The following is a 27729-nucleotide window of genomic DNA, read 5'->3' as shown; positions in this document are numbered from 1 at the left end:
CTCCCTGGCGCTGCTCTGCACACTTTCCCCATTATCCCCTTCTATGTTGTCGTCTGCTTCAAGTAACAGAAAAGAAGCTCACTCACACAACACCCACCTCTAATTCTTTTGATATATCAAGATACCGATATAAAGAGAGCTTGGAAATAACAGGCCTCTGTCCTCTGGTGGTGACAGCACCAGCAGTAGGAAGTGTCATGGGGAGGGGAGGGGAGGGGAGAGAATATCTGCCCTAGGACAATCCCCTTCTTTAGCAGCCTATGGTCCGGGGAATTGCTTTGGGAAGGGGGAAAGAATTATTTTTAGAACAGTAATATTGACATGTGCAGCTTAAAGGGCTAACCCAGTAATGAGACTCTTTAAGAATCACTTAATGGGTGGATTTAAGAGGACCAGTCTTAGAGAGCTCTCTGAAGAACAACTCCAGGGAAAGGAGTGAGTTTACACACCTCATGTGTCAACAGAGAAATGTGAGGAACGCCCTCTGCAAGCCCACAATACAGTGAAGAGTCCCAAGGTAAGCATTCCATGCATAATGAGCCAATGAAAAACACAAATTCTACCTCTATTTGACATCAGATCATTAATTTCCCCTCAATTAGTTATTAAAATTAAAACATTAAATCTGGCAGTGTGTCTGTTCTTAAATCTTCATAAAATGGCTATAGTAGAAGGAGTCGGCCTTGAAGGTGGTTCCATAATTTGAATGGACTGTGGGAGATGTGCTGCAGGTCATAATAAGGCCAGATATTTATGAAAAAGACCATCTTTTTTCTTCTCTGTCCTTGGTGCTGGAAGAGAACCTATAGCTGACATACAAGATTTAATGGGAACTTCCTGCTAATAACAGTAAGTAATAACAATAATCTTACTGACTGTGTGCAGACTTTGGAATGTTTAAAAGGCATATTTAAGTGTTTAGAAGCTAACTATATTGAAGAGACTCTGTCTCAGTAAATAACTGCCCATTCCTGTCTAGCTAATAAATATTATTTCTTATTAGAATCTGATGGGGGAAAGAGAGAAGGGGAACAGAAAAATTAAATAAATGAGAATGATTTTTTCTCTTTTTTTCTGTGCATATCTCTGTGCAAACCTCCTTTGTTATATTTATTTTTAACTGTTCTCTGGCATACCTATCAATGGAGGAAAAATTACTTTTAAACACTTCATGCAAACCAATAAATGAATTTTGATTACAGAGTTAGGCATGGGTAAATTACCAGTAGTACAACTGGAGGGACAGTGAAAAAGTGATCACTGGTGCTTAGTTAAACTGAAGACTCCCCAAAAAGAACTGAGAAGAATAAGAGTTTGGATTTATACCCCAGCTTTCTGTCCTATAAGGAGACTCAAGGTGGCTTACAAACTGCTTTCCCTTTCTCTCCTCAGACAGACACCTTGCGATATAAGTAGATGTTAAAAATTATATATATAAAAAGAAAAGTTGTCAACTGATCAAATAATTTTAGTAGTTAATCTGATTACTGTGAGATTGATTACCTTATTATTTAATTAATCAATCACATGAAAATGCATCTTGCCGTTCCCATAATTTTGAAGCACACATCTTTTAAAATATTGAAGATAACAAAATCGGGTTATTTTCAAGGTGGTTTCCATAGAGCAGTGGTGGCGAACCTATGGCACTCGTGCACAGAGTTCATCATGTGGGAGGGGGGTGGAAAATCACCCCCCCACACACACACACACATCTAGGCTGGCCTGGGCATGATCCTTTACATGAGAGTAAGCTCGGTTGCTGGCAATGGGGCTTGCTTCTGAGTAAATCCTTCTAGGATTGTGATTCACCCATTTGAAGCATTGCACGGTTGCTTCACTAAGCTTGCTCCTGAGTAACGTGTGCCTCGGAGCCAACCATTTTTTTCTGAACTAAAATCTCAGTATTTAGGTTAAATTGCCGTGTTGGCACTTTGCGACAAATAAGTGGGTTTGGGGTTGCAATTTGGGCACTCGATCTCAAAAAGGTTCGCCATCATTGCCATAGAGTAATCTGAAAGGAGAAAGGATGTATAGAACTTATTCAGTCTACCTGGAAAATTGGAAAGAACTGAAGTGATGGATAAGGAAACTTTACAATAGAATAGCACATGTTTAACTGTTTAAATTGCATTCAGTTGATAAGAACAAACATATGGAGAATAGAGTATATATGAAGATTGTCCATCTGCACAGCTGAAGGTAAGACATTGAAGTGTGCCAAAGTGGCTGTTCTTTGACATTTAGAGAATTCTAAAGCATGAAGGTATTCTTCTGGGACAAAATTTTTGCCATGGTTCCCTGATGCTGGATAAGTTTGGGATTATGCTGTATAGGCTTGGAGAGCTATATCCCAAATTCATTGTTTAATTTTCTTTCCTTTTCTTTTGTTGTTTCCAGAAACCAAAGATGCTGTAAGAGAAGAATAATAATTTGGACTTATACCCCACATTTCTCAACCATAAGGAGTCCCAAATTGTTTTATAAATCTCTTCTTCTCCTCACAACAGACATTTTGTGAGGTAGGCGGGATTGCAAGAATTCTCAGAGAACTGTGATTAGCCCAAAGTCACTTCTAGCACACTTCATAGGTAGAAGTGTGGAAACAAATCAAGTTCACCAGATAATAGTCTGCCACTCATGTGGAGGAGTAGGTCCTCCAGATTAGAGTCCAACACTCTTAATCACTATACTACCCATAAAACTGTACTTCTTCTCAACAGCTGTCATCAATCCTGAATGGAAATTGTTTGTAAGAATTAGAGAAGTTAATCCAAGTGGGCTGAAATTTAGCTTAAGCCATAAGTCTACTTGGAACCAGCCACATGCTTGAAGTGGCACCATCCCCAACCCTTCTCTAAGAAAGATATTGGAACACAATGCAGGATTTTAAAAAAATAGTTTGTGTTGCTTCCAGTGAATGGACATCTTTATAAAACATATCTGTGACCCATATATGAGTTGAGGTATCACCTTGCCCTGGAACACATTAATCACATATGGTGTGTGTGAGTCCCCTTTCAAAAAATAAAGAATCTCAAGGTAGCTGAAACCACTCTTTGGCAGTCTCAGTAACATGGGACATCTGAGCTGTTACCAGACAAACCAATGGTAGTGGTGTGTGTGTGGGGGGGGGGTGAAGCTGTTTTTGGACAGCAGTGTTTCTACCTATCCTGCCAACCTTAGGGGGTGGCCTAGGAATGCAGTGTCAAGATGGAAGCCATTCCTGCATTTGCTTAGTGTCACTACTAAAGACAGAAACCTCTGACCACAGACCTCCACCTGCATTTACTTGAAAAATAGCACATTTACCTCTTCCTAATGTCATTAGAAGGAAAACATATCTGTAGTTGGGAAGCTAGTTCCCAACTCCAGCCTGGCTCACTTGCCTCCATGAAACAACGGAGGATTTCATCAATCCTTCTACCAGTCATTGTCCAACACACTAATCCCATCTTGGCTTTGTCCTGGCTCGGTTATTGCATCTTGTTATTGCGCTTCCCAAGCTCAGAACTATAAAGCTCAAGCACCCAATACCTAACTTAAGTGCCCAGCTTTGTTCTGGGAGAGTCAGGTCACTTAGCATGGTCTGAGGACCTGTGTTCCCCTATAACTAGGTTGTCCTCGCTGTCCCAAACGTTCACTGTTTTCCTGGGCATCTCTCTGGCTGGTTAATACTGTTCCCAATGCATTGTCTTCTTCATTCTTCTACTGGAGTTCTGTGCGGGTCGCTGAACTGTGCGGGTCGCTGAACTCTGCTCATCAGACCATTGTGCTTCTAGATCAGGTAAATATAGCCTTTATTCTCTGAAATTCCCTACTTTTTCCAAAACCTTCCTCTCAATGCTTTCTAAAACCTAGAACTGTGTGAATTTCTTGTGTGCTTTGATTTGTGTGCTTGTACATTTATTTTACCTTTTCCTAATAAAATTGTTAAACTTTATTCCTGAGTCCTGAAGATTTGTAAGGAGAAAAATCAAAAGTATACATAGGTGGAAAAAAAATCTCGCACTTACCCTCCTCTTGTTAAGCAAAGTCTGCCCTCGCTAATTCCCCACTCTAAAAGGGAAAGACCCCAGAATTTTTGGTAGCAGAGCTCTCCATGAGAAGGTTGACTGAAAAATTATACTTAAATATTTAATAATCTTCCCTGATCAATATCATGGCTTTGATCTACCATTTGTGCTTAACAAATTTTTATGCATAAAACCACAATCATATTTTTCCATAATAGCATATAACTAAAGTACTGAACAAGTGATTGGCATTTGCATCAATGATGTACAGCAGGGGTACATATAGAAGCTAAATCATATTACACTAATACTTCCTATAAAGCTATTATTTGTAAAGTTGTTTCTTGGCAAGACTGTTTGTCCTGAGTGTAGTTTTTAAAATAAAATGTTGGGGAGCAGAAGGGCAACTCTCTGGCATGATCAGGCAGACTGAAAGTATGGCCAGGCTGAATGGGACGCAGCAGTGCTGCAGGTGGGAAAGCCCTCTTTCAGCAACACTGGAGATCTGTAAAAGACCTGCACAGCAGATGGCCTCAATAGAATCTGTGAGGCTGATCCAGAAAGTTGATGCAGCTGTCCTTAGAAGAAGCCTTGACATGGAAAGCAACAAAGAGATGTTTCCTGGGATGACCTAGCAGAGGCAATCAGTGAGTGGTAGCCTCCACCTTCAGTTGCTGCTTTATATATGAGAATTATGTATGTAAACATCCCTCTCATCAGAACTTGTGTAAGCAACACAGCATACAGCTGTTCCATCAGCATTCTGTTTTCTGCAATATTACTACAGTGTTCAAGGAGGTATAGCTGTATTTAAGGGTGGAAAGTAGGGCCAGAACTAGGGAGGAGGGGGCAGGTCTCCTGGACAGCAGAGCGGGCACTGCTGCCCCTCTACTGTGGGTCCCACTTGCACCCTGTCTGGGGAGAGCATGTGATGGGAATTCCTTGTGGCCCTGGCTGCTTGGACCACCCAGCTTGCTACCTCAGCATGCCAACACATTGAGGCAACATATGGCACTGGGGTCTGGCAGTGCTGGCACAGCCCCTAGTACCCCACACACTGAGGCAAGCAGCATCCATCTATGTGACTGTCTTCCATATGAGTTTTCACATCATGTGAACGACTAGGTAAGAAGAGGGAGGTGTGCCACCTCCTTGCTCCTCCAGTGGGTGCAGAATTGGCTGCCTCCTTCCTGTCAGTTAGTAGAGGGTGGGGGGAGGCATACTTGGTGTGGTGGAAAGGGAGGAGCATAAGAACTAGCCTGCTGGATCAGACCAGAGTCCATCTAGTCCAGCACTGCTACTCGCAGTGGCCCACCAGGTGCCTTTGGGAGCTCACGTGCAGGATGTGAAAGCAATGGCCTTCTGCTGCTGTTGCTCCTGAGCACCTGGTCTGCTAAGGCATTTGCAATCTCAGATCAAGGAGGATCAAGATTGGTAGCCATAGATTGACTTCTCCTCCATACATCTGTCCAAGCCCTTTTTAAAGCTATCCAGGTGAGTGGCCATCACCACCTCCTGTGGCAGCATATTCCAAACACCAATCACACGTTGCATGAAAAAATGTTTCCTTTTATTAGTCCTAATTCTTCCCCCCAGCATTTTCAATGAATGCCCCCTGGTTCTAGTATTGTGAGAAAGAGAGAAAAATTTCTCTCTGTCAACATTTTCTACCCCATGCATATTTTAGAGGTAGGACTTCAATCATATCCCCTCAGACGCTCCTCTCCAAACTAAAGAGCCCCTAAACGCTGCAACCTCTCCCTCATAAAGAAGGTGCTCTCTAATCCTTCAATCATCCTCGCTGCCCTTCTCTCGCAAAAATTTTTTTCTATCTCTTCGATATCCTCCTTTTGAGATATGGCGACTTGTGAACTTCTGAACACAGTACTCCAAGTGCTGTCGCACTGCTACAGCTGCTATATATGTAAGTAAGCATGACAATCCTTGCAGTTTTATTATCAACTCCTTTCCTAATTATCCCCCAGCATAGAGTTTTGTCTTTTTTCACAGCTGCCATGCATTGAGTTGACATTCCCATGGAACTTCTCAACTAAGACGCTTCAAATCCCTTTCCTGGCTCTGTGACTGATAGCACTTCGACCCTTGTAGCTGTATGTGAAGTTTGGGATTTTTTTGCCCCTATGTGCATCACTTTGCATTTTGCTACATTGGAAACCGCAGATTTTAAGCATTTCTAGCCCACTCTCACCTTAATTTTATCTAGGGTCCGCTTTTGAAGCTCTTCAAATCCTTTGGTGGTTCCCTGGGCACCTCAATCCTACATAATTTGGTATCATCTGCAAACTTGGCCACCACGCTACCCACCCCTACTTCCAGGTCATTTATGAAATGAAGTGAGTAAGTGAGGCAAGACTAATGCCAGGAGGAAGAGGTGAGTCTGGGTCTATCTCTGTGTGTGCCTTATGTGTAGTCAAGTCACTTCTACCTGGCAACCCTATGAATTAATGACCTCGTGGTGGCTTAGCAGGGAACATGCTGCATCTGGATTGGCTGAGTTCCATGAATTTAGAATGCTGTGTGGTTCTTAGCGTTTGGAAGCTTCTCTCACATTCAATTGAAGTAGCAGTCCTCTAAGGTCTGGGCTGGGTTGCTGATCACCGTGACTGGGAACAAGGGAGCCATCTCTCTCTTTCACTCATTTTTTTTTACTGTTCTGAGCATTTTTTGTGTGCAACAGTGGGCTCCTCACTGCCAAATTACTTCAGAAACTTGGAAAGTGGAAGTGAAAGGATTGAGGTCTTAAGAGAGGCTATAAGCATATTACCCAATAATACACAGTAAAATATAACCACCATATATATAATGAATATATATATATGGGGCATCATTTTGTACGCCTTCAAAAAAAATGTAGACATGAGCCATCACCAGAAATGCAGAGCTTGTTCCCTCTGTCCTGAGCACAGCATTCTGTGGTCCTTTCAACCCTGTTTCTAACCTTTTAGTAAGCATTCTGAAGAGGTTCCACCTCCCCACACGCCCATTCTGCTTTATCTATCAGTGCTCTACCACAACTGAAATGAACTTGTCACATCAGGCTGTCATTTGCCTTTTCACAACAATTTTGCATGACACATTTTCTGCGCTTCAGGCAAAGGCTGTCAAATGGAAGGCTTGAGAGAAACAAAACATTCCCTATCATGGCTAAAACGTTTGCATACAAGGTAGGAATTTTAAATGTCAGTTAACAGAATAAGTGACTTGGCCCCCCGTAGCAGCTAATTGTTTCCAAACATGTGTTTCTTTTTGGTTTCTGAGTCCCACTGAGAATTATTAATTTTTATCTCTAAATCGTATGTTAATAACTCTGTCAGATTATTTGTTCCACTACTATCTTTTCCAGCATACTTCCCCTAAACATACACAAAACTATCTTTGTAGGTAGAAAAGAACAAGTTGTATCCAGCAATGCAATCAATTATTTTAATTTGTTAAAATAAAAGAATGAACTGAAGAGAATCATTTAGAAGTCTGCATATCCTCAGCAAAAGGGCTGCATCATGTGAAAATACTGCATTCTTGGGAGTATCTTGTTGCCTTGGCAGGTGAAGATGCTTGGGATAAAATTACAAACATTTCTATCATGTTAGTTAACATTGTCTTTCGGCAAATGTATGGTGGAGATGTTAGTATTTTCCTTAGGAGTTTGTGAAATTCATTTTAAACAGATAATTAATGACATTAATTTATTAGTGTAGTTTAAATTATTGTTAACTCTGGGCTTGGGAAGAAAAATCTTGTTCCATTGTATTCCAATGATTTGCAAAAAAAATTGCCCAAAATTTGCTTTCAAAGATATATATTCTCTAAGATATTACAGCCAACACACAAACATATCAACAGACAGGTACAGACAAGTTGATGTGTAGCAGTAAATATTTGGAGTATATCAGTGCAGTGGAGTATCCATGGGATTTTACACATGTGCAGTCACTTTTGCATTCAGCATACATTCCCTTTGGGTTTGATTCTCAGTTATGCACAACTTTTCCCCCTTCAGCAGTCACTCTGCCTTCAGATCAGAGAATCCGTGAAGTTCTGAAAGCTCTGAAAGTGTGACTTTTCCTCATCCTTCATACGGAAAGCAAATGAAATCAGCATGCATTTAGCTTTCTCTGGGTGTTCTCTCTCCTCTTCACCTTCTCCCTCCCATACCACATCAGATCCTCCTATTCTTTGGGCCATCATTTTGGAAGAATCAAAAGAAACTGACAGGATCTAACAAATTAACACTGAACCAAAGACTGCAAAACTGCCCCCCCCCCCAAAAGCAACAGGCAACTTTCTCAAATGAAGGTTGTCAAAAAGAAAGAGGAAGTAGCATGCCTCTGAAGATACCAGCCACAGTTGCGAGTGAAATATTAGGAGCTAAAACTATCAGACCATGGCGACACAGACTGAAAAGGCCAATTTTAAAAAGGCCAATAAAAAAAACATTACTACCAGTGTAGTGTAATGGTTAAGAGTAACCATATACCACTGACTAATCACAGTGAGCCCCCTATGTAAGAGATTACACAGTAGGAAAGCAGACAATTTGACAGAAGGAAAAAGGGCTTGTGCCTCTCACATCTGAAATTAATCTGGAGAACTGAGTTTGATTCCCCACACCTCCACATGAAGCCTGCTGTGAGACCTGGAGCAAGTCACAGTTCTCTTTGAACTCTCTCAGCCCCACCTATCTCACAAGGTATCAGTTGTGGAGAGGGGAAAGCAAGGAGTTTGTAAACCACTTTGAGACTCCTTACAGCTGAGAAAAGTGGGGTATAAAACCAAACTCTTCCTCTAGTATGGTGAAGTGGTTAAGAGCAAATGGATTCTAATCTGGAGAACTGGGTTTTATTCCCCACTCATCCACATGAGCAAATTTTTCCCCCACTTCCACATTCCTGGTGGATAACCTTGGGCTAGTCACAGTTCTTCAAAACTCTCTCAAATCACCGACCTCACAAGGTGTCTCTTGTGGGGAGAGGAAGGAAAAGAAGTTGTAAGCCCTTTTGAGTGTCCTTACAGGAGGAAAGGGGGGATATAAATCCAAACTCTTCTTTTTCTGTATGTCAGCCCAAAAGATCTATAGAGTTCTGAATTAAAGGTTAAGAGCCATCATTCTGCTGTCTTCTGATTGAAGGACAAGGTCTTCTTTCTAAAAACAATCATAATCTGATAATCCCAAGCGTCAGTAGGTTTTGCAGTTCTCAACTCACAACAGTGCAGTGCGCAACTGATTTTGCTTACAACCATCTATCCCATTATTTTCTTAACAGGCACATGTAAACATTCTTATTTCAAGTCAAGGAACCTTCAATGGTATGTAAAGTAACATACAATATAAGAAAACTTCAAAATAAAAATAGTGGCTGGCTGGGATGGTGTGCAGGGTTGTGCAAGTCCAGGAGTGGCAAGGCCAGGTGAGCTTTCTTGGAGGTCCCTTCCAATTGGGGAGCACATGAGAAGTGTAGCAGCTGCTAGCACAGCCAAGGTGAGCCAGCAGGGCAATTGCTTGTTCAGGCTGCTGTCAGGCTGCTTGGTCTTTGGGGCACATGTGCAGCACAGATGGACATGCACCCCCCACCTTCTCCATGGGCTGTCAGTTGGGCAAGGTGGGTGAGAGGCTCACTGGTTGGTGGTTCCTCTGGCACTTGGAACCACCTCACCAGCCCCATGCAAGAATTAAAGCCATGACTTGCCACCTTGGCTGGCCCCTACTGTCCCCTCCCTCCTGCCTTCAGCTGCCCATCTGCTCTCCTGTGGGGCCTTGCAATACCCTCTCCATCCCCCCCACCTCCCCAATTACCAAGTCAGGATAGCCTGCCATCTCCCCCCCCCCTTCACCTCTCACTTGCTCACCTGCCTGCTCGTAATCCTTCCGGACTATTTTCTAATGTGGAAGCACACTATTTTTTACTGCCCCACTACTGACTGCATTTATATCTTTTGTTGGGAAAGGGTATAGCAGTGATGATGATGAAGAAACTACCTATAAGTTTATGGAAAGTGCCATCATATACTATACACACAGAACTTAATGAGGGGAAGAGTTTCCATGGCAGAAAGGTAGTCTTTGCCTGTGGTTGGATACCCCATCTCCTTTTGTTGTTGTTCAGGTGACCTGTGCCTGAAAGGAATTCAGTAAATGAGCTTCCCTACAACTATGAAACGTTGTATCTGTTTAATTTCTGCTAAAGATACTAAAGAACTGAATCCTTCATAGGAAATGTGCAAAGGCTAATATGATAGCCTGGATGTAGGAAAGCCAATATTTCTCACACTGGGTCACTCAGGAATATTCATCCCTTGTCTGCAGCATCCCAAAATGACTGGCATATGTGAACAGGCTGTCATCAGTACAACTCCCCACAAATAGCTTTCAGAAGAGGCAGTGTGATGTAGTGTAGGATGTGTCAAACTTGGAGTCATGTAGCAAACTTAGTCCAGTCATTTTGGTCTCATCCCAACTTACCTCATGGACTTATTGTGCGGGTAACAAGGGGTTAATATGCACGCTATTCTGAACGCAGAGATTTTTTAAAAGGAGCTTGCAATCTCACATCACAACACTTTTGTGAATGCAGTCCAGTCAAGCCGTCGTCTGTCAGTCGCCAAGGATGGAGAAATCAAATGAGGTGATAAGAAGTCCGTGGTGAGAAGGAAAGAAAGACCAGCAGCCATTTTCCAAGGAAGTCGGAGGTAAATGAGGCTGAGAAAGAGTGACTGGCCCAAGGTCATCTGGCAGGCTCTATGGCCACCTAGGGATTTGCACCTGGGCATTCCCTGTCCTACTACAGCACCACGCGGGCAGTCAATAATCAGAGCGGTTTCCTCGCGAGGGGCTATTTCTTTCCTTTGCCTCCACACACGCGGCCCTGGCTTGCCCAACCCCCGCGGCTGATGCGCACGCAGGCACCGCGGTTTGCACACGCCTGCCCATCCTTTCGCACCGGCAAAGATGCATCGCCGGCTTTAAGGCGACCCGGTGCGGAAAGGGGGCTGCTAAAAATAACCTCCGCTGCGGGAGTGCCTGGCTGGCGTGCTGGCGCCTCGGAGCAGGGCGAGCGAGCCAGTCAGTCCCCGCCGCTGCCGCTACCTCAGTCACTGCAGTGAGTTGCTGCAGTAACCCCCCTCAAGCAGCTGCACTCTCCGCTTCAGGCCGCCCATGCTGCAGCCGGCTCCTGCAGGCATGCTCACCTTCTTCCTCGTGTCTGGCGGCTCGATCTGGCTCTTCCTGGGTAAGTCGTTCCCGCGCCCACTCCCAGCGATGCGATGCACCTGGCCCGGCCTTCGGGTTTCCAGCAACACCCCCCTCCCCGCCACGCACGCCTTTTGTCCCCTTCACCGACTGCAGTTTCCCAGCTCCTGATGCATGTCCATTTTTTTTACACCTGTGCAGAATACGGGAGAGAGAGAGTAATACGTGCAGTTTACAGTCCTCGCCAGCAAGTTAGCAGAGACCGCAGGGGCTCTTTGGAAAACGACCTCAGCTCAGGGCACCCCCGGTCGTTTAGGCTACTGGGCTCGTTTGGCGCTTCTCTTTGCCTCGCTTGTTCTCCCTGCAATCTGTTAGGTTTTTCCAGCTACCTTCACAGAAAAAACGGAAAGCTGCTCCCCCCACTTCTCGTCCACAGCTGGGATGCTTTAGAGGATGCATTGCTGCGTGCATCTCTCTGCAATGTTTTGGGCCCTCTCTGGAAGAATTTTGACAGCTCTACGATGCCGTGCAAGGCTGTGTTCCTTAAAATGCTGAAAGCCCGATGCTGAAATCAGAAGATTATGTAATCTCTCTCCTGTGGTGATATTGCCGATGCATTCATTTGGACTAGATCTACTCTACTGTTTTGTTTAGTCGAGACAGTTTTTCTTCCTACCCTTAAACAGTTTTATGTATGTGCATGGTGCAGATGGAGGGAGGGGTGGGCATGTGTTGAGGGAATCTCTTTTGTATTGCTGTTGGAGGCCGTAAGGATGCTTAATGATTTAAAGATGACAGGATCAGGCAGAGAGGATTAAAGAGAACCTGGAATAGCCACTGTCCTCTTCTGTGCTTTACAGATTCAGTTTAAATGGTGTAATCTCCTGCTCTGATGTAAAACAGAACTCTTTGAAGGTGAGAAAGGAAGATGGTTCTTTTGTGTAACTTTTGCCATTTATAGGCCCACATTTTGTTGAACAGAACTGTGAGAAAAAAGTAAAAATTATTTGTTGAGTTGGGATTCTTTCTGCTGAAGGAATGGTTAGACCAAAGAATCTTGTTGGGGTATTTGAAGTTGGATAAATAACTATCCAGTGTTCTTTGTCATCTGGTAGCACTTTAAATGCGGGGGGGGGGGCATAGAGAATGAAAGGGGGGCAAGTAGTTTTTGTTGCCATTCTTAATTTCTAAAAAAACCCCAGTATTTTTCCTTTTTATTTGTTCCAAGTACTGAAAATGTAGTATAGAATGTAGTATAGCCTGAGATGCTTTCCCTGTTTGGGAAGGGGAGTAGCTGCAGGGTGTGGTGTGACAGGAAGTTGTTTGCTCATTCAGGAGCTGTAATCAACAACAAGACACTACATACAGATATTTCATTTAAACTACCTGTACTGCATGCATTGGTTGGGTGACATCAGTATTAGGGCTAAAGTCAATGAGATAAGGTGGGACAACCTGGAAAAAAATTATCAGTGAATAATATGTTTGAAATTAAACCCATTTATCATAATACAATGTGAGCACTGGAGATAATTTTCAAGCCCTAGAGCTGGAGACAAAGTGGTTGCATGCTGATTATTAGTTAGAAATATCTGTACTAGAAACTGGAGTCACTGCCACCATACCTGTCTCCTGTCACTGTATTTTAGCTTAAGGTGCATGTCTAAAGGAATCCAATTTGTGGAAAGCAGCAAACATTTGCTCAGTCATTGCTCAATGCACTTTCTGAACACGGTAATAAGATAACTGAGATCTGGATGCGCAGGATCAATAATTAATTGATCATCTATAGCTTAGCAGTTCTTGGTTTACTTTCGATGCTTTACTGTGTAATAAATGGCCGAGCTGCTCCTTCATGGAAGACCAACCTGTAGAGTTGAATAGAATGTCCTGTGCTTATGACTGTGGCACAGAGTTACTGCACAATTTTGCTTCCCTTTCCAGGACTGCAGTGCTTGGCAGATATGCATGGCTTGTGACTCTCCCATTTGTCCTCTCCCAGACCTGTATTGTATACAGCCTGCAAGATATTCAACTATCTCATTTTTGCAGGCAACTGTATGTTGGGTTTTCACTCCCTTTCTGTTATTGCTTGTACAACATGTTTTGCATTAATTCCATTTGCCCATCCCTTTCATCAGTAAGCAAATGAAGTTCAGGGCAGGGAAATATGCAATGTAATGACACTGGGATCAGGAAGAAATTATGGATAGGCTGTTTCTTGTAAGTTTCTTGCCTCGTTTCTTGTAAGTTTTGCCCACTAATGGGAGCAAACTGATATAATGTCTCAGTTCTGAGAGGAAGACATTGTACAGATATATATAACCTCTTCATCTTTGTTATTTCACCTAACAGAAAACAGCTACTTTGATGAACTGTGACTCAATTTAAGATCTGGAGTTCAGCCAGAGGGTTATTATTTTTTATTTGATTTTTATGATGCCTGAAAGTGGCCACAGAGGAGACCGGCATTAATTTTCCTAATCCCCAAAGCATTCTGGGTTTCTTTATTGTTTACTATGTAACTATTAATAATCAAACATTTTGTTCCAAAACTGAACAATCAGATACTCTTGACTTTAACCATCAAAAGCCAGATTGAATACACTATTTTATAGTATCACTATAAGATACTTAGGCACAGGATTTGGCCAGCCCTTCTATGGCAAAACAACCCAATAAGAATTTACTTCTATTTTTCTCTGTTCCTGTATGGATATAAATTCAGAGGTACAGTCTCCAAGGTGACAATAATTTATTTACTCAAATAAAACATGGTATCAGGATAGAATATAATATTAATGATCTTGAGAGTGAGTGTCCTTGATGACCACAGTAGGATTTTCTCATTTATATTCAGAAATTTACCTCATTCCTGACACTGCTTTAAGTAGGGACTTCATTATCATTTTATATCCACCAGGGGGAACTATGTTCTGTAACATTATTTTGTAATCCCTGCATTTTCTCTCTGATAGAATTTAGCTGACTAACTTTGCCTAACTGGCACATCATGTCTTCCTGCTTGCTGTTCACTGACTTGACCCAGTCGTGCACTTTGATAATACAAAAGTTTATTAAAATGCAGGTGAAGGATCCACTGTAGTAACATTCTTGAAAGAACAGTGGTCCCCTAATAGGATTATTACAATATTAAAATAGCTCTGATTCATCCCTATTCCTGTTTGCTCTGATAAGCAACACTGAACTTTTCAGGGTGGATGTGATAGGGGGGGCCTCACTAAGTGTCTTCCATGGTCAGCAAAGACTCATGGTGCTCATGAAAGCTTCCTTTATTGTCAAGATCCGCATCCTCACATGTATCCACATGAGCATGCTTTCTTTCAACTGTCCACTTTCCCCTTTGAAATTTTAGGGAGCTGGATGTGTTTCCGCTGTGGGGCAGCTTCACCAGGCTTAACTAGGTCTGGCTGCCTTTTCTTGCCCAAGGCCACAATTCTACTAGATTCGTCTTCCTCCCTTCCCAGCTAGCTTGCCTTTCTCTCCCCTCTGTCTCTCTTGACATCTCCCATTTTATCCCTGGGTCACCAACCCATCACTCCTTCTGCCTTCTGTGAGCATTGTTAATCTCATAACTCCTTCCCTGCTTTGTGCCACCCCATCTGGATTTGCCTAGGGCTAGCCAGAGGCCCTTGCTGTCCCATGTGCTAATGCCCTGGGCTGGCAAACCTCTTGCTCCTGTGCTCAGCTGCTGCTTGGTGCCCTCCCACTCCTGCTGGGACCATTAAGCTGCTGCTACCTAACTGAGTAATGCTTTGCTCTGTTATGGAGCAACTGCTGTCTTTAGTCCAGTAGATAGGTCCTGCTCTGACCTCCACTGCTGCCTCTGTCCCACAGTGGGACACCATAATACATATAATGATGGTAGTAATTATGAAATAGTAGTAAGCTAAGTATAATCATAGTAACTCTAGCCAGTTAATGCTAGCATTTCAATCTCACATGTGGCTGTGATTAAGAAAAAATATACAGATTGATACCTTTGGTAGGGAGAACAGCTGTGGTTCAGAGGTAGAGTAACTACTTTGCATGCTGGATATCCCAGGTTCAAGGGCTGCTGATGCCAATTAAAAGAATTAGGTGGTAGCTGATGTGAAAGACCTACTTGCAAGCCTAGGGGACTCCCTCTGGCCAGAGTAGACAGCACTGACCTTTATAGGCCAAAGGTCTGAGTCAATATAAGGCAGCTTCATGTGTTCACATATACATGAATTCAGTTTGTTACTCAACTCATGTTTGTGTGTGTCTTCCAATGTTATGATGGATTATAGCTCATCAAGAATACAATCGTGCACAAAAAAGCCACCATCATCCCTGAGTTTTAATGCAAGTTCTTTCTTTACCACCAGAGGATGCACTCCTGTTCTAATTAATTTCCTGCCTTCCAGCAAGCATGCACACTTCGAAGAGCTCCACAGTTGTGTTTTCAGAGCTGTCTGGTTGTAGATAGTTTTCATATTTTGTGCCTAACAGAGTCTATTTGAATTATCTTGGTTGGGATAATTTATTCAGTCAAGGTGGGTGAAGTATTGTTAGATCTGAACTGTGCATATTCATTTGGGATCCTTTTTTAATGGAAGATAAAAATGGGTTTTTACTGATTACAGGAGATACATTATTCAGCATTTTGCTCAAAATGGAAGTATCCAAAAAAGAGAAGCAGTATTCAATACACCTGTGCAAAGCTTTGCATAGAAAGGACAGCTTCTTCAAGAAGATTGTGTTCACTTTTGGGCCTGACCTGGATAGGACTAGCCTAATCGGATTACATTTCGGAAGTGAAGCAGGGTCAGCCCTGGTTAGTATTTGCGGGGAAGATCACCAAGGAATTCCAGGGTTGCTAGGCAGGAGCAAGCAATGGCAAACTACCTCTGCTCATCTCTTACCTTAAAACCCCAAGGGGATGTCATAATATTTATTTATTGTTCCACTTATATACCCCCCTCCCCTGGAGGGCTCTGGGCGGTTATATATAGCAAGTGTTTTGTTTTTCAGAAATTCTTTTGGAGATTTAAGCTAATTTCTTCTATGATGTCTGTGGATTGAAAGGTGGAAGATGCATCATCATTTCATTAATATATCTAATTTTCAACATGGCAAAATCTGTGGATCTTTAAATCCATAGACTGGAACAATGGATAGGTAGACAGATCATCCTACAAATCTGGAAAAAAGCTTGCAAAAATATTGAAATCTTAAAAAAAAAAAGATTGGAGTGTTACACTTCCCAGTAATAAAATCAGTGTCAGGAGCTTTAAGGAATAAATACTCTTTCACTAGCTATTGTGAGGATGAAAATAAAATGCTCCCTACAGTCCTTGCAGCTCTCCCATTTTGATATTCTAATAGTCAACTGTGGTCTCATCTGCAGGCACTTTAATTTGCTGATCAGGGCTGTACAGACAGAATGGAGATTTTTCAACAAACACGGGGTATCCCTAAGGTTGTAGAAAAATCTGAAATGTAAAAAAATTGGAGGAGCAATTTAAAATCTTCCTAAACAGAGCAACATTGTCTGCACATGCACAAAAAACTGCACCTCCATTGCTCAACAGCATTTGCTCTCTGTACCATGTGTGGGGGACTTTGGAGGAGCAGGATTCACTGGCAGGGGATGGGCAAACAAGGTTCCCTCTCCATTTGAGTTCCCCTGTGTGGGCCACTGTTGCCACCCCCCATTCCTCTCACAACTTCCAAGGCAACTAAGCTGCAGGTTGGCAGACAAGAAGGAGGTCATGGAGGCATAGTGGGAATTGTGTCCCCTCTTCCCTCCATTGTGGCCCCTTTGGCAACAGCAGTAGAGATGAGCAGAGAGGAGATAGAATGGGTTCTTCCTTGGCCCATTGCTCATGCGACTGAGATAGCAGCTCTGGAGACGGGTGAGAAGGACCCTCCTCCCCCCCCCCTTCAGCACTGTCATCTCAACTGCCCTCTCCAACCTTTCCTTTTGACCAGTGAGCAATGGCCCTGGAGGCAAGCAGCTATAAGAAGGAGCCTCACCCATTGCTCTGACAACTCCTTTCATACACACTCCACCACCTCCTTTTCACACACCCTCTGCCACCTGATACTGTTACCTCAGTCTGGGCAGTCAGTAGCTTGAGAGGAAAGTTTAGAAAGAGTAGCTGAGACGATAGTGCTGGAGGTGGGTGGGTGGGTGGGAAGGAGTGGCTAGTAAGAAGAGCAGTAACAAGAAGGGGGCTGGTGGGCAGAGCAGCATGGAAAGAATGGGTGGGCTGAATAGTGATGGGCAGGCAGAGCAGCTGGTGGGGTAGAACGGCAAGGAAAGGGTGGATGAGCAGAAGTCAGAGGAGAAAAGGGGGTGTAGTGTAGGAGGTAGGGACCAAAGTTAGGGGTAAGGGGAGGTGAAGAAGGATTATGTGGATGGAAAAGATGAGAGGAGGAGGAAAGGGCAGTGGGAGGAAAGGGCAGAGAAAAGTTGTGAGTCTGTGTATCAGAAGCCAGAGGACAAAACAGGGTTCAAGAGGGCATTTTTCTGTGAGTTTCTCATGGATCCACACTTGTACAATTTATTTGTGAATTTTGCACAGGTATTAAAGTGGTAATGTTTCATAATTGCCATTTCTAGTTTGGCTTGCTGAGAAGCTCCGGGATCATTGTTGGACTTAATACACACATACACACTGCCTGGCTAAGTGAACAAAAATAACCTTTTCCTTGCAAGGGGATGTAATGCTTAAGTCCTAATTTCATTTGTTCTGAAAGGGTTTTTTGTTGTCCATTGACAGCAGCTTTATTCTGGCAGGATTTTTTCAGCCAGCTATCTGAATAATAATAATGTTTTTAAAAATCCATTCAGTTCACAGGCTGCTGAGGGTGGTGTGATACTGTGATCTGCCAACACCAATTCAGGCTTGTGTTTCATTCACAGAAGGCTATTAACATATTCTCTGTTCAACTTATTTGAACACGATTGAAAATGCAGAGTTCTTGGCCATTGAGGTTGAAGAATGAACTGTCTAGTAACTTAGCTGAGCTTTAATCTCTTCCAGACTTCTACCTTACCTTGCCATATAGTGGAGATTTGGAGAACAGGAGAATTTAGTCATGTATCTCAAGAACTGATTGCGAGAAAGAAAAAAGAAAAGCAGAAGCATTCAACAATAAGAAAAAGAAGGACTTTTGTTAAGTGCAATCTGAGGGCCAGTTAATTAGCAAACAATTCCTGCAAATCCTGACATCTTGTAGAAAATAAAAGTATTAGGAGGGCAGAATTTTAGGTTGTAAAGTGAAATTGGGTTGTAAAGGTTTAAATTGGACAAACAGAGGTACTTGCACTTGTTCTACACAGGGATGCCCTTGATCCTGATCTGGAAGCTCCAGCTGGTCCAAAATGCAGCTGCACTGGTTCTTATTAGGACACCATTGGGACCTAGTATGCAACCGGTGCTCTATGAGATGCATTGGCCTTAGGTGGAATAGTGGACTTGCTTCAAGGTCCTAGTTTTAACATTTAAAGCCCTTAATGATCTGGGATTGGTGTTATCTGTGGCATCACCTCTCTTTGCTCTGCCAATAGCAACAGACTGGAGATCTCTGGCCAAGTGTCCAGCTGTTCTCAACTAGGGTCAGGGCTTTCTTGGCTCTGTCCCCAGCCTGATGGAATACTCTGTTGAATAAGACCATGACACTGCAGAAGTTATCCCATGAGAGCTATTCCATGAGGCCTATAGTTGAAGACATCAGAGTTGAGAAGTCTAAACATTGTATTCAGTATCTATATTGTTAGCTGCTCTGAGCCTGCTTCAGTGGGAAGAGCGGGATATTAAGTTGAAGAATAATAATAATCAATAATTATAATAGTTCATAGCACAGTTGTGGCATTCACTGCCACAATATGTGTTTGTGGCACCTGTGTTAAATGGAGTATTGTTATGTATCATAATGTTACTGTCAGTAGACAGAGTTATTGTTTTGTTTAAATGTTCTGTAAAATATGTTCTAGTTAAGGCAGCATCATTTCTGGAGTCCTATAAATGATGGGGGATAGATGACCTAATGTTGATTGCTTTGCATGTTTTCTGACTATGGCTTTTCCTGGTCTGTGATATGTATACTAACTGATTGGTGAAGCAATTAGAAGGTATCATCTCAACATTAATAAGATAAAAGAGTATAGTTCCAGTACCGTGTTTCCCCGAATATAAGACAGTGTCTTATATTAATTTTTGCTCCCAAAGATGCGCTATGTCTTATTTTCAGGGGATGTCGTATATTTCTGTATTCTATTTGTCAGGCATGCTTCCAAACAAAAACTTTGCTACGTCTTACTTTTGGGGGATGCCTTATATTTCGCACTTCAGCAAAACCTCTACTACGTCTTATTTTCTGGGGATGTCTTATATTCGGGGAAACAGGGTATCAAAGCCTTCAAATAATTTGAATGCCTGGCGCTGTTTATCAGACAGAATGAAAAGCAGTCTGGTTACAATTTAGAAGGCAGTTCTTTTATGTAACTACCTGCAGCCAGTAACTAACACCTTTTTATTTCACATACCAGCATAGTAGCTGTTTTTATGTCAAAAGTGCCGAAGAGTTCTGTATGATGTATTGTCGAAGGCTTTCACAGCCGGAATCACTGGAGTGCTGTTTGGTTTCCTGGCTGTATGGCCGGAATTTAATTCAGCCAGAAAAATCAGAAATAGCAGAACACATGATAAACCAACCTGGACACAGAATATTATTTAAAAACACAGAAATTCTGGACCTCTCTGACAACCACTACGTCAGACTACACAGAGAAGCAATTGAAATCCACAAGCACATAGACAATTTCAACAGAAAGGAAGAAACCATGAAAATGAACAAAACTTGGCTACCAGTGTTGAAAAACATTAGAGTCAAGACAGGGACTAATCGGCTCCACACAAACACAGGATAACTATAGACAGTAAACAATGAAAGGGAACAAAGGCCAAGCTACTTCTAATCAGATGACCTCACCTATTGACCTTGCTATCTTCATTGTTACTCACATGCTAATGGGTGGATCCCACTCAACACATGTAAATCTAGCTTGCTAATTGCACCCTTTACTTGTTAACAGACAATGGTTCTTTCCCCCACCCTGGATACTCCAACAAGTATATATACTCCACTTGCTTTCCTACTATCAGATCCCCTGAAAATGCCAGCCACAGATGCAGGTGAAACGTCAGGAGAGAATGCTGCTAGAACACGGCCATACAACCCGGAAACCACACAGCACCCCAGTTCTGTATGAGTTTACACAGCACTTCTCACTGGAGCACATCAAAAAGCACCAGGTTACCACCTTTTTCTGGCAGAACTTCTATACCTTCAGTTTATTCGTGACATGGATGTATGGATATAATGTCAGTGAAGTATCCACTTCTTGAATTTGCTTGTTTACTGCTATGCAAAGCACAGATGACCAGAGAAATATGCATCAACCTAGAACACTTTATCTATAATTAACTGGAAATTTACATGTATGGTTGCCAGTTGAGTAAAAATAATCTGTGTGGCTTGATGTGCAGGGATTAGCAAAATGAAAAAGCATTGGTATTTATAATGTCTGGAGATAAATTGCAGTGAAAGACACAGAAGCAGAGAGCAGTTTAAAAAATTAGCAATCCGGATGATACGTGCATGGTATTTATATCAAACTGCTAAACCATTGGAAGCAAATGGGATAGCAAGGGTTACATGCAAAGCACTGGCCAGTAGTATTGGCTAATCTCATATTAAGCAAGCTTACAATTTCAACAGTCTGCAGATGTAAAGGGTGGGGATTTTCTGAGTGGTGAGCAGTTTTCTTAGTAAGTATCTGGCAATGTCTTAGGGCAGAAATCTTCAACCATGAGCTGATTGCTCAACAGGCAAAATATAAGTTTTTTGGGGGAAATTAACGTAGTTCACCACGTAAGCATAGTTTGTTGCAACCATTTATCTTAGATGTGCACTTGCAGCGGAAGGGGAGGAGTTATCTGCTGATTCTCTCAATACTGAAATGTGGCAGTTTGTGTTCCTATGCGGAATGTGTCCAAGGATGAGTAGTTGGATGTAGTTATTTTGCAAAAAGAAAGAAAATGTAAGCACCTGACTGAAAATGTGATCTGAGGAGCTGCAGGGTCCCTGAACTGCTTTGTTGAGATAGGGCATGAATTCAACCATTTCCTATGCATCGTATTGAAAATGGACAAAGCAAAGCAAATGTAGGAGATTGACTGAATTAGAAGTTAGATGCAAAAACAATAATACTATGTAAAGCATGTTATCCGCAGGACTTTTGGTAACAGAGAGGCCCTTTGACAAATGTTCTGTTTCAACATTAAGGCCATGAGTACAGGATTTAACTTGATCGAGGGTTTAACAGAGCCTATTCATTGTACCGCAGCTCATTCCTGAAATGTACAAAGTAAAAGTGAGAATATAACTTTTTTTCACCGTTAAAATGGAAGGTGATTATCATACAGCGGTCTTTCTATGTCTGGGTTTAGAAGCTGATGAAAGAACTGAACATTAGACGAGCAGCTTTTTTTTCCTTTAGTTTAGATCTGGTCAGCTGTAATTTTTTAATTTGCTGCTGATTGAAACACTTGGTGCTCCCCTTATTTGTGGAGTGGGGATGAACCTGAACAGGAGGGAGAGGAGAATGACATAGGCACACTAGACTGGAAAAAAAAAATCAGGCCACAACTTTATTGATTAAAGATCCCTCAGGTCTTGGAATAGCATTAGCTGGGCATAGTGGGTTCAGCTGTCAGCCCAACAGCTGATAGATAGCCACCCTACCCCCACCCCCAACCTGCCTGATGGTGGTAACCAAGTATGGAGAGGTAACCTTAGGGGACAGAAGCAGGTGTTCCTGGCTGCCAGCAGTCTCTTGTGGAGTGTGGTTATCATAAAGTGACTGTCATGCCCCTCACACCCAGGGTTCCTTGAGGTCATGCAGGGGCCCACTCCTCTACACCCTGTGATGTGTTCCCAGCCAATACCAAAATTCCACAGGAGTCAGACAGCTAGCTTGGCTCCACTACCCAACCAAAGGAAGCTGTAATGTGCTCATCAGTTGGTTCAATGATCACCTTCCATCAGATGTATGCCATCTTGCTTGAAGGGGCTACTCTGTGGAAAATGTCTAGGTTCCCTGTAGTTCTACTACTTTGGGCTAAAATTAAGGCCTCAAGTTCCTCATTACTCTACCAGCATAGAGTAAAACACAGGCCCATTTTCCCTTGTAAAATTTCTCTACTTCATCAGTTTTCTGGGATCCAGTGCCTGCCTGCCTGCCTCTGTAGCAGCTCCGACCGAATGATCCAGACATTTGGAAAGCAGTGCAGGCATTGCTGCAGTTTGATTCAATGGGGCAATGCCCAACCTTTTACCCAAGTTATTTCCAGCCAGCAGATGAATCAGATGACTGTGGTATGCAACAGCCTTAGCTAGGGTTGGTAACACATGTTCCCACCACTTTAGTCCAGCCAGATGATCTCTAGTGTTTCTCCCCACCCCAGCCAAGATCTCTGTCCAGGCTGCACCACAGGATGTGCCCACAAATCCAAACTAACTTTGTTCCAGCAGCTGTAACTTAAAAAGAGAGGAATCAGTGGACCACCACCTACGTGACATTTATATTCTAAAATGATCACCCTCCTTCCCAATTTTTGTGCATATTTTCCCTGTACTGTATTATTTTTCCTTGAGTGGGTGTAAGTTTTCCAAAAAAGCTCAGCTAATTTAAGCTGCATCTTTCTCTCAAGACATGTCATGTTAATGGCAATTTGTTTTCTTGTTGTGTCTGAAGTATGAATACCAGCACCCACCTACTTCCCAAAACCTAATTCCTTGCTGTCAGCCATTCTCTCCAGAAGTGGGAACTGCCCATCCTAAGAGGGAGAGGTAGTAACTCAGCTGGCCTGTTCACAGCTGCACAGTTTACAACCCCATTGGACAAGACATTCTTTGCATTCCCCAAGGGGCTTGAATGAGAAGGCTCAAAGAGAATGCCCACCTAGAATGGATGTGAGAGCACTTATGAAATTGACTTTCCACAACCTGGAACAGTTTGCAGTTCCATATGCATGTATGTTCTCTCCTCCACCTCAATTATGCTTGAATGTTCTGAGTATCATATTTTCATCTCTGGTCTCTCCTCATAATGACTATTTTACTGAAGCCATAATTTGTCTTTGATTGCTCAATGCATCTGCTGCCAGTAACTGAAGCATGCTTTCTGAGTTACTTCTCAGTAGATCTGGCCAGGATTGCTCCCCAAAAGGTCTAGTCAGTTCTGTACCCTTCAATTTGCTAGGGATCTATGTTATCAGGGACACTTGGGGCAATTATTTTCAATGTTATCAGGGACACTTGGGGCAATTATTTTCAGGGCCATTTAAATTTTCCACTTGGCCCAAGATGCTTGTAGACGTTCTGTCTTGAGCAGACAGGGCTGAAGTTGCTCAGTTTTGATCCAGCTCCCAGCTGTAGGTTTAATGAGGGAAGCCATTCAAGCAGGTCTGCCCGTGTGTGTGTGTTTGTGTGCGGGGTGCATGCAGAGTAAGACTGCTTGATTGATCACTGTGCTGATAGGCATTGGAGCTGTCCAGTATATCTCTTTTCCTTGACTGTGGAATCAGCTACACCTCTCTGGCTGTGATGCCCAGTGTCCAGCTGGCTGCTGAATTTCAACAATGTAGTTGGAAGAAGGTGCAAGAACTTATCTTCACACATGTTGTGATGAGTGGCCACACATATCTCAGCTTGCACACAAACATATCTGAGGGATACTTAGCCTGTCAGGTGCATCAAGTTTTATCTCTTAGCTGGGGTCACGGGGCCAGAAGCAGCATATAGAAAAAATACTGGCAGACTGCTCTGAATGCCCTGCCTACCTCCATCCCCTTCATTTAAACATGCAGTGTGGACCAGTTTGGAGCCTGGTCATCAGGACTGCTCCTGAGCTAAGTCTGAAATATAGCTGGCAAATGGAAGTGCCCACAGAAGGCACTATGAGAGTGCCCCTGGCTAAGCAAACTCTGGCTATCATTGCTCAAAGACTTCTGCTCCCTCCTCTTTCCACCAAGCCACAATAATGTTTCGCATGTTACATTTCATTTGTTATAGTGCCATGCATTTTTTTTTCACAATCTGCATCTGTCTGGTTTCATCCTTGGGGTAGTTTGGGCTCCCTTTGTGTTTTCCCTGAGCGCTTATACAGTGATCTTTCTACATAAAACTTTAGTGGATCAGCTTGACTCTCCTAGCATAATTCTTTTCCCAGATTTTTTTTCTCTCCGGAAATCCACAACTTCATCTCCAGACACTATAAATACCAGTTCTTTTTCACTTTGCTAATCCCTGCACATCAAGCCACACAGATTATTTTTACTCAACTGGCAACCATACATGTAAACTCCCAGTTAATAATAATAGATAAAGTAATCTAGGGCGTTTTCTGCACGGACCATATATCCTGGGATAAGGAGATGAAACATCCCAGTTCGGCCATGACTTCTGCATGGCTTCCAGGTCTAACTTGGGCCCACCCAGCGAGATTTCCCTTATCCTGCGGCTTTCAAAAATGATAAATTGGTGGTTCTTTTTTTTTAAAGTGCCAATCCCATGCAAACATTACAAGAGACAGACCAATTTATTTTTCCCGCCTCGCTGCCTACAGCCAATGAGAACATTGGAAATACGGGACAGTTTGCACATGTGCAAGGAAAATGAAAGTAAACCGGGGGCCATGTTAATCATCTGGAGTTCTTCCTCGAACTGAATATGCTGATTGGCAGCCGTGCGGAGGGAGAAATCGAGATAGAAACATCCCAGTATGTATGATCCCAGTTATTCCCCCGGGTTATTTTGTCCATCTGGAAAAGCCTAGGTTGATCCATATTGCACAGGGGCTGACAGAGTGCTGCAGCTTCAGGCCATTGCTTTCAAATCCTGCATGTGAGCTCCCAAAGTGCTCATGCACTGCGAGTAGCAGAGTGCTGGACTAGATGGACTCTGGTTTGATCCAGCAGGCTCTTTCTTATGTTCTTAGTGAGAGAGAAAAATGAGCACTCAGAGAGGAAAAGCCACTGAGCCAGCAAGAGTGGCCACCTCTGGTCAGGCAGCATGGAGAATTCCTGCAAGAGCCTCGCCAGTAGTGGGTGGGGCGAGTGGAAGACTGCCTTTTGCAAAGTTTTGATCTGTCCCAAAACAGTTAGCTCAAACCCTCTTGTGAGATCCTCTGCTTTAAGGTGTTGCCTGCCTTTGTGCTTTGCAGGAATATGCAAATTCAGGGTACATGCTGAACCCCACCCAACCTGCTGGAACTAACTGTGTGGCCCCATAGTGGCTGCTAAGACCTGCTGGAACTTCATTGTATGTTTTGCAGTGAATTTTCCTTTACATTCAGATATGGCATTTAAACCCCAAACTGGGATGTTTCATCTCCTTGTTCCAGGATATATGGTCCGGGCGGAAAACGCCCTAGATCACTTTATCTATTATTATTATTAACTGGGACTTTACATGTATGGTTGAGTAAAAAATTGAGTAAAAAACATGGCATTTAAACCCCTTTCACCAGCATCACTCTTAATTCACCACTAGGATGCAGCTTTGCTCATGCACCTGTGCAAAAAACGTGGGGGGTGGGATTGGTTGTTTGACACCACCAACAATGTTAGTGACTTTTTTGTGACGTATGCAGATCTGTACCAGGATAACTGCACATATGCAGAACAGAAAAAGTCTGAGTGTGATGCAGGATAGATACAGAGATGCAGAGTGTTCATCACAAAGCTTGCTGATCAACCTCAATCAGGAGTAAGAGCAGCATGCAGAACAGGCCTGTGTTTAAGCTGTGAGAGGCCTTCTGTTGAAGCTGTTGTGTGGTGAGAGGGAGCACCATTAGGATTTGACCTGAGGTTTCCCTTTTTCCCTAACAAGAATCTTGATCCTCACCTTGTTTCCTCAGAAGTAAGGTGACATTGACTTTGACAGGGCTTGCATTCATTTAAACAAGAGGTGTCCCACTCTGGCCCTCTAGATGTTTGTGGACTACGATTCCCATCAGGCCTACCAGCTGACCAACTGACAGGGGCTGATGGGAATCATAATCCATGAACATCTGAAGGGCCAGAGTTGGACACTCCTGATTTAAACATTTAGGACTGCAGCCTAAAAATGACAGAAGAAGCATCCTATATGTGGGGCTTGTTGTTTCCAATTTCACAATGCTAGACAGTAACTTTGAATTCATGCTGCTTTCTAATGGCTTGGTTGTATGCCAGGGCTGACCCAGAAGAAATGCAAAAGTACTCAGCAATCGACCCCCAAGGATTAGTAGCTTGCCAAACAATTGCTTCAGTTTCTCTCCCCATCCCAATCCTCTTAACCACAAGCCTATAGTTTGTGCTTGATGCTGAACAGCAGCTATACTTATGGTTTAAGGAGTAACTTTGTGTAATATAAACATTAAATCTAAAATCTCGACCAGAGAAACAAACACATGGACCAAACAAGATATTCTCCCTCAAGACCCCTTCTGAAAACATTAAATATAACTACAGCCAGTGTGTCTGCTATTGAACAGTAACTTTTTGATGCTATGATGTCACAGCGAGTCTTGGCACAGGCTGTGCGTCCGTGTTTCTTTTCTACAGTATTTATAGACATTTAGAGTCTCTTGATTTTTATTTCTGTTGCTAATGTCTGCTAGCCTCCCTTCCTCCAACCACCTTCAATGACTCCCTGGACCCACCCCCAAGTTCTGTGACTGTGCAAAAGCCTCAGCTGCTGGCATTTTTCTTCTTCTATTGAAGAAAAATACCCTATTAGAATTCTTAGAGTGAAGCTGTGCTGCAGTCATGGATTGAAAGGAAAAGGGGGTGGGGGAGGGGGAGCCTTGCTAATTGAAGTGTGAAACTCATAGGAGGATTTTGAACCAGAGAAAAAGTAACTGATGCATCTATGCCAGTGGTGGCGAACCTTTGGCACTCCAGATGTTATGGACTACAACTCCCATCAGCACCTGCCAGCATGGCCAATTGCCATGCTGCCAGGGGCTGATGGGAATTGTAGTCCATAACATCTGGAGTGCCAAAGGTTCGCCACCACGGATCTATGCTGATGCACCTCTGCTGAAGCTGATGTATAGGACTGTGGCCATGGGTGGTGCAACATAGGTAGGATTTTGAGATGAAAGTAGGTAGTTGAGCTTGATCTTGTCATATATTCTGTGTTGTTCCTTCCTGTGCTGCTGAGGTAATACCTGAAGTCATGGACCATGTGAAAAGACACCCGTCATACCCATGCCAGCATTCCTTTTCTACAAAGAGCCACACTGAATTTTTCCTGTGCCTCCTATAGTTAATGTTAAGAACAGTTCATCTACCAATGAGTATAGCTTGTAAGTGGAAGTCATAGCTGTTGTATCTTACTAAGTTTATTATACAAGTTTGCACCTAATTACTGCTGAGACCTGGATTACTGCTGGAGTAGTTA

The 27729-nt window shown here is 43.0% G+C and overlaps 1 protein-coding gene across 3 annotated transcripts in view; it reads left to right on the top strand.

Moving 5' to 3' along the window:
- The first annotated feature begins 10705 nt into the window (after window positions 1-10705).
- ACSL6 (acyl-CoA synthetase long chain family member 6) overlaps window positions 10706-27729 on the top strand; it is a 112922-nt gene continuing 95898 nt past the window's right edge. For 2 of the 3 annotated variants that reach the window (XM_048490051.1, XM_048490052.1), the window contains exon 1: window positions 10966-11263. In XM_048490051.1, the coding sequence (XP_048346008.1) occupies window positions 11191-11263 (73 nt within the window). In that variant the 5' untranslated portion in view covers window positions 10966-11190. Of the gene's footprint in view, window positions 10725-10965; window positions 11264-27729 lie in introns of those variants that run through there. The other variant, XM_048490055.1, reaches the window with a different exon arrangement.

Source organism: Sphaerodactylus townsendi, linkage group LG03 (genome assembly GCF_021028975.2).
Source record: "Sphaerodactylus townsendi isolate TG3544 linkage group LG03, MPM_Stown_v2.3, whole genome shotgun sequence".
NCBI classification, from domain to species: Eukaryota; Metazoa; Chordata; class Lepidosauria; order Squamata; family Sphaerodactylidae; genus Sphaerodactylus; species Sphaerodactylus townsendi.
This window is presented reverse-complemented; position numbering and strand designations above follow the sequence as displayed.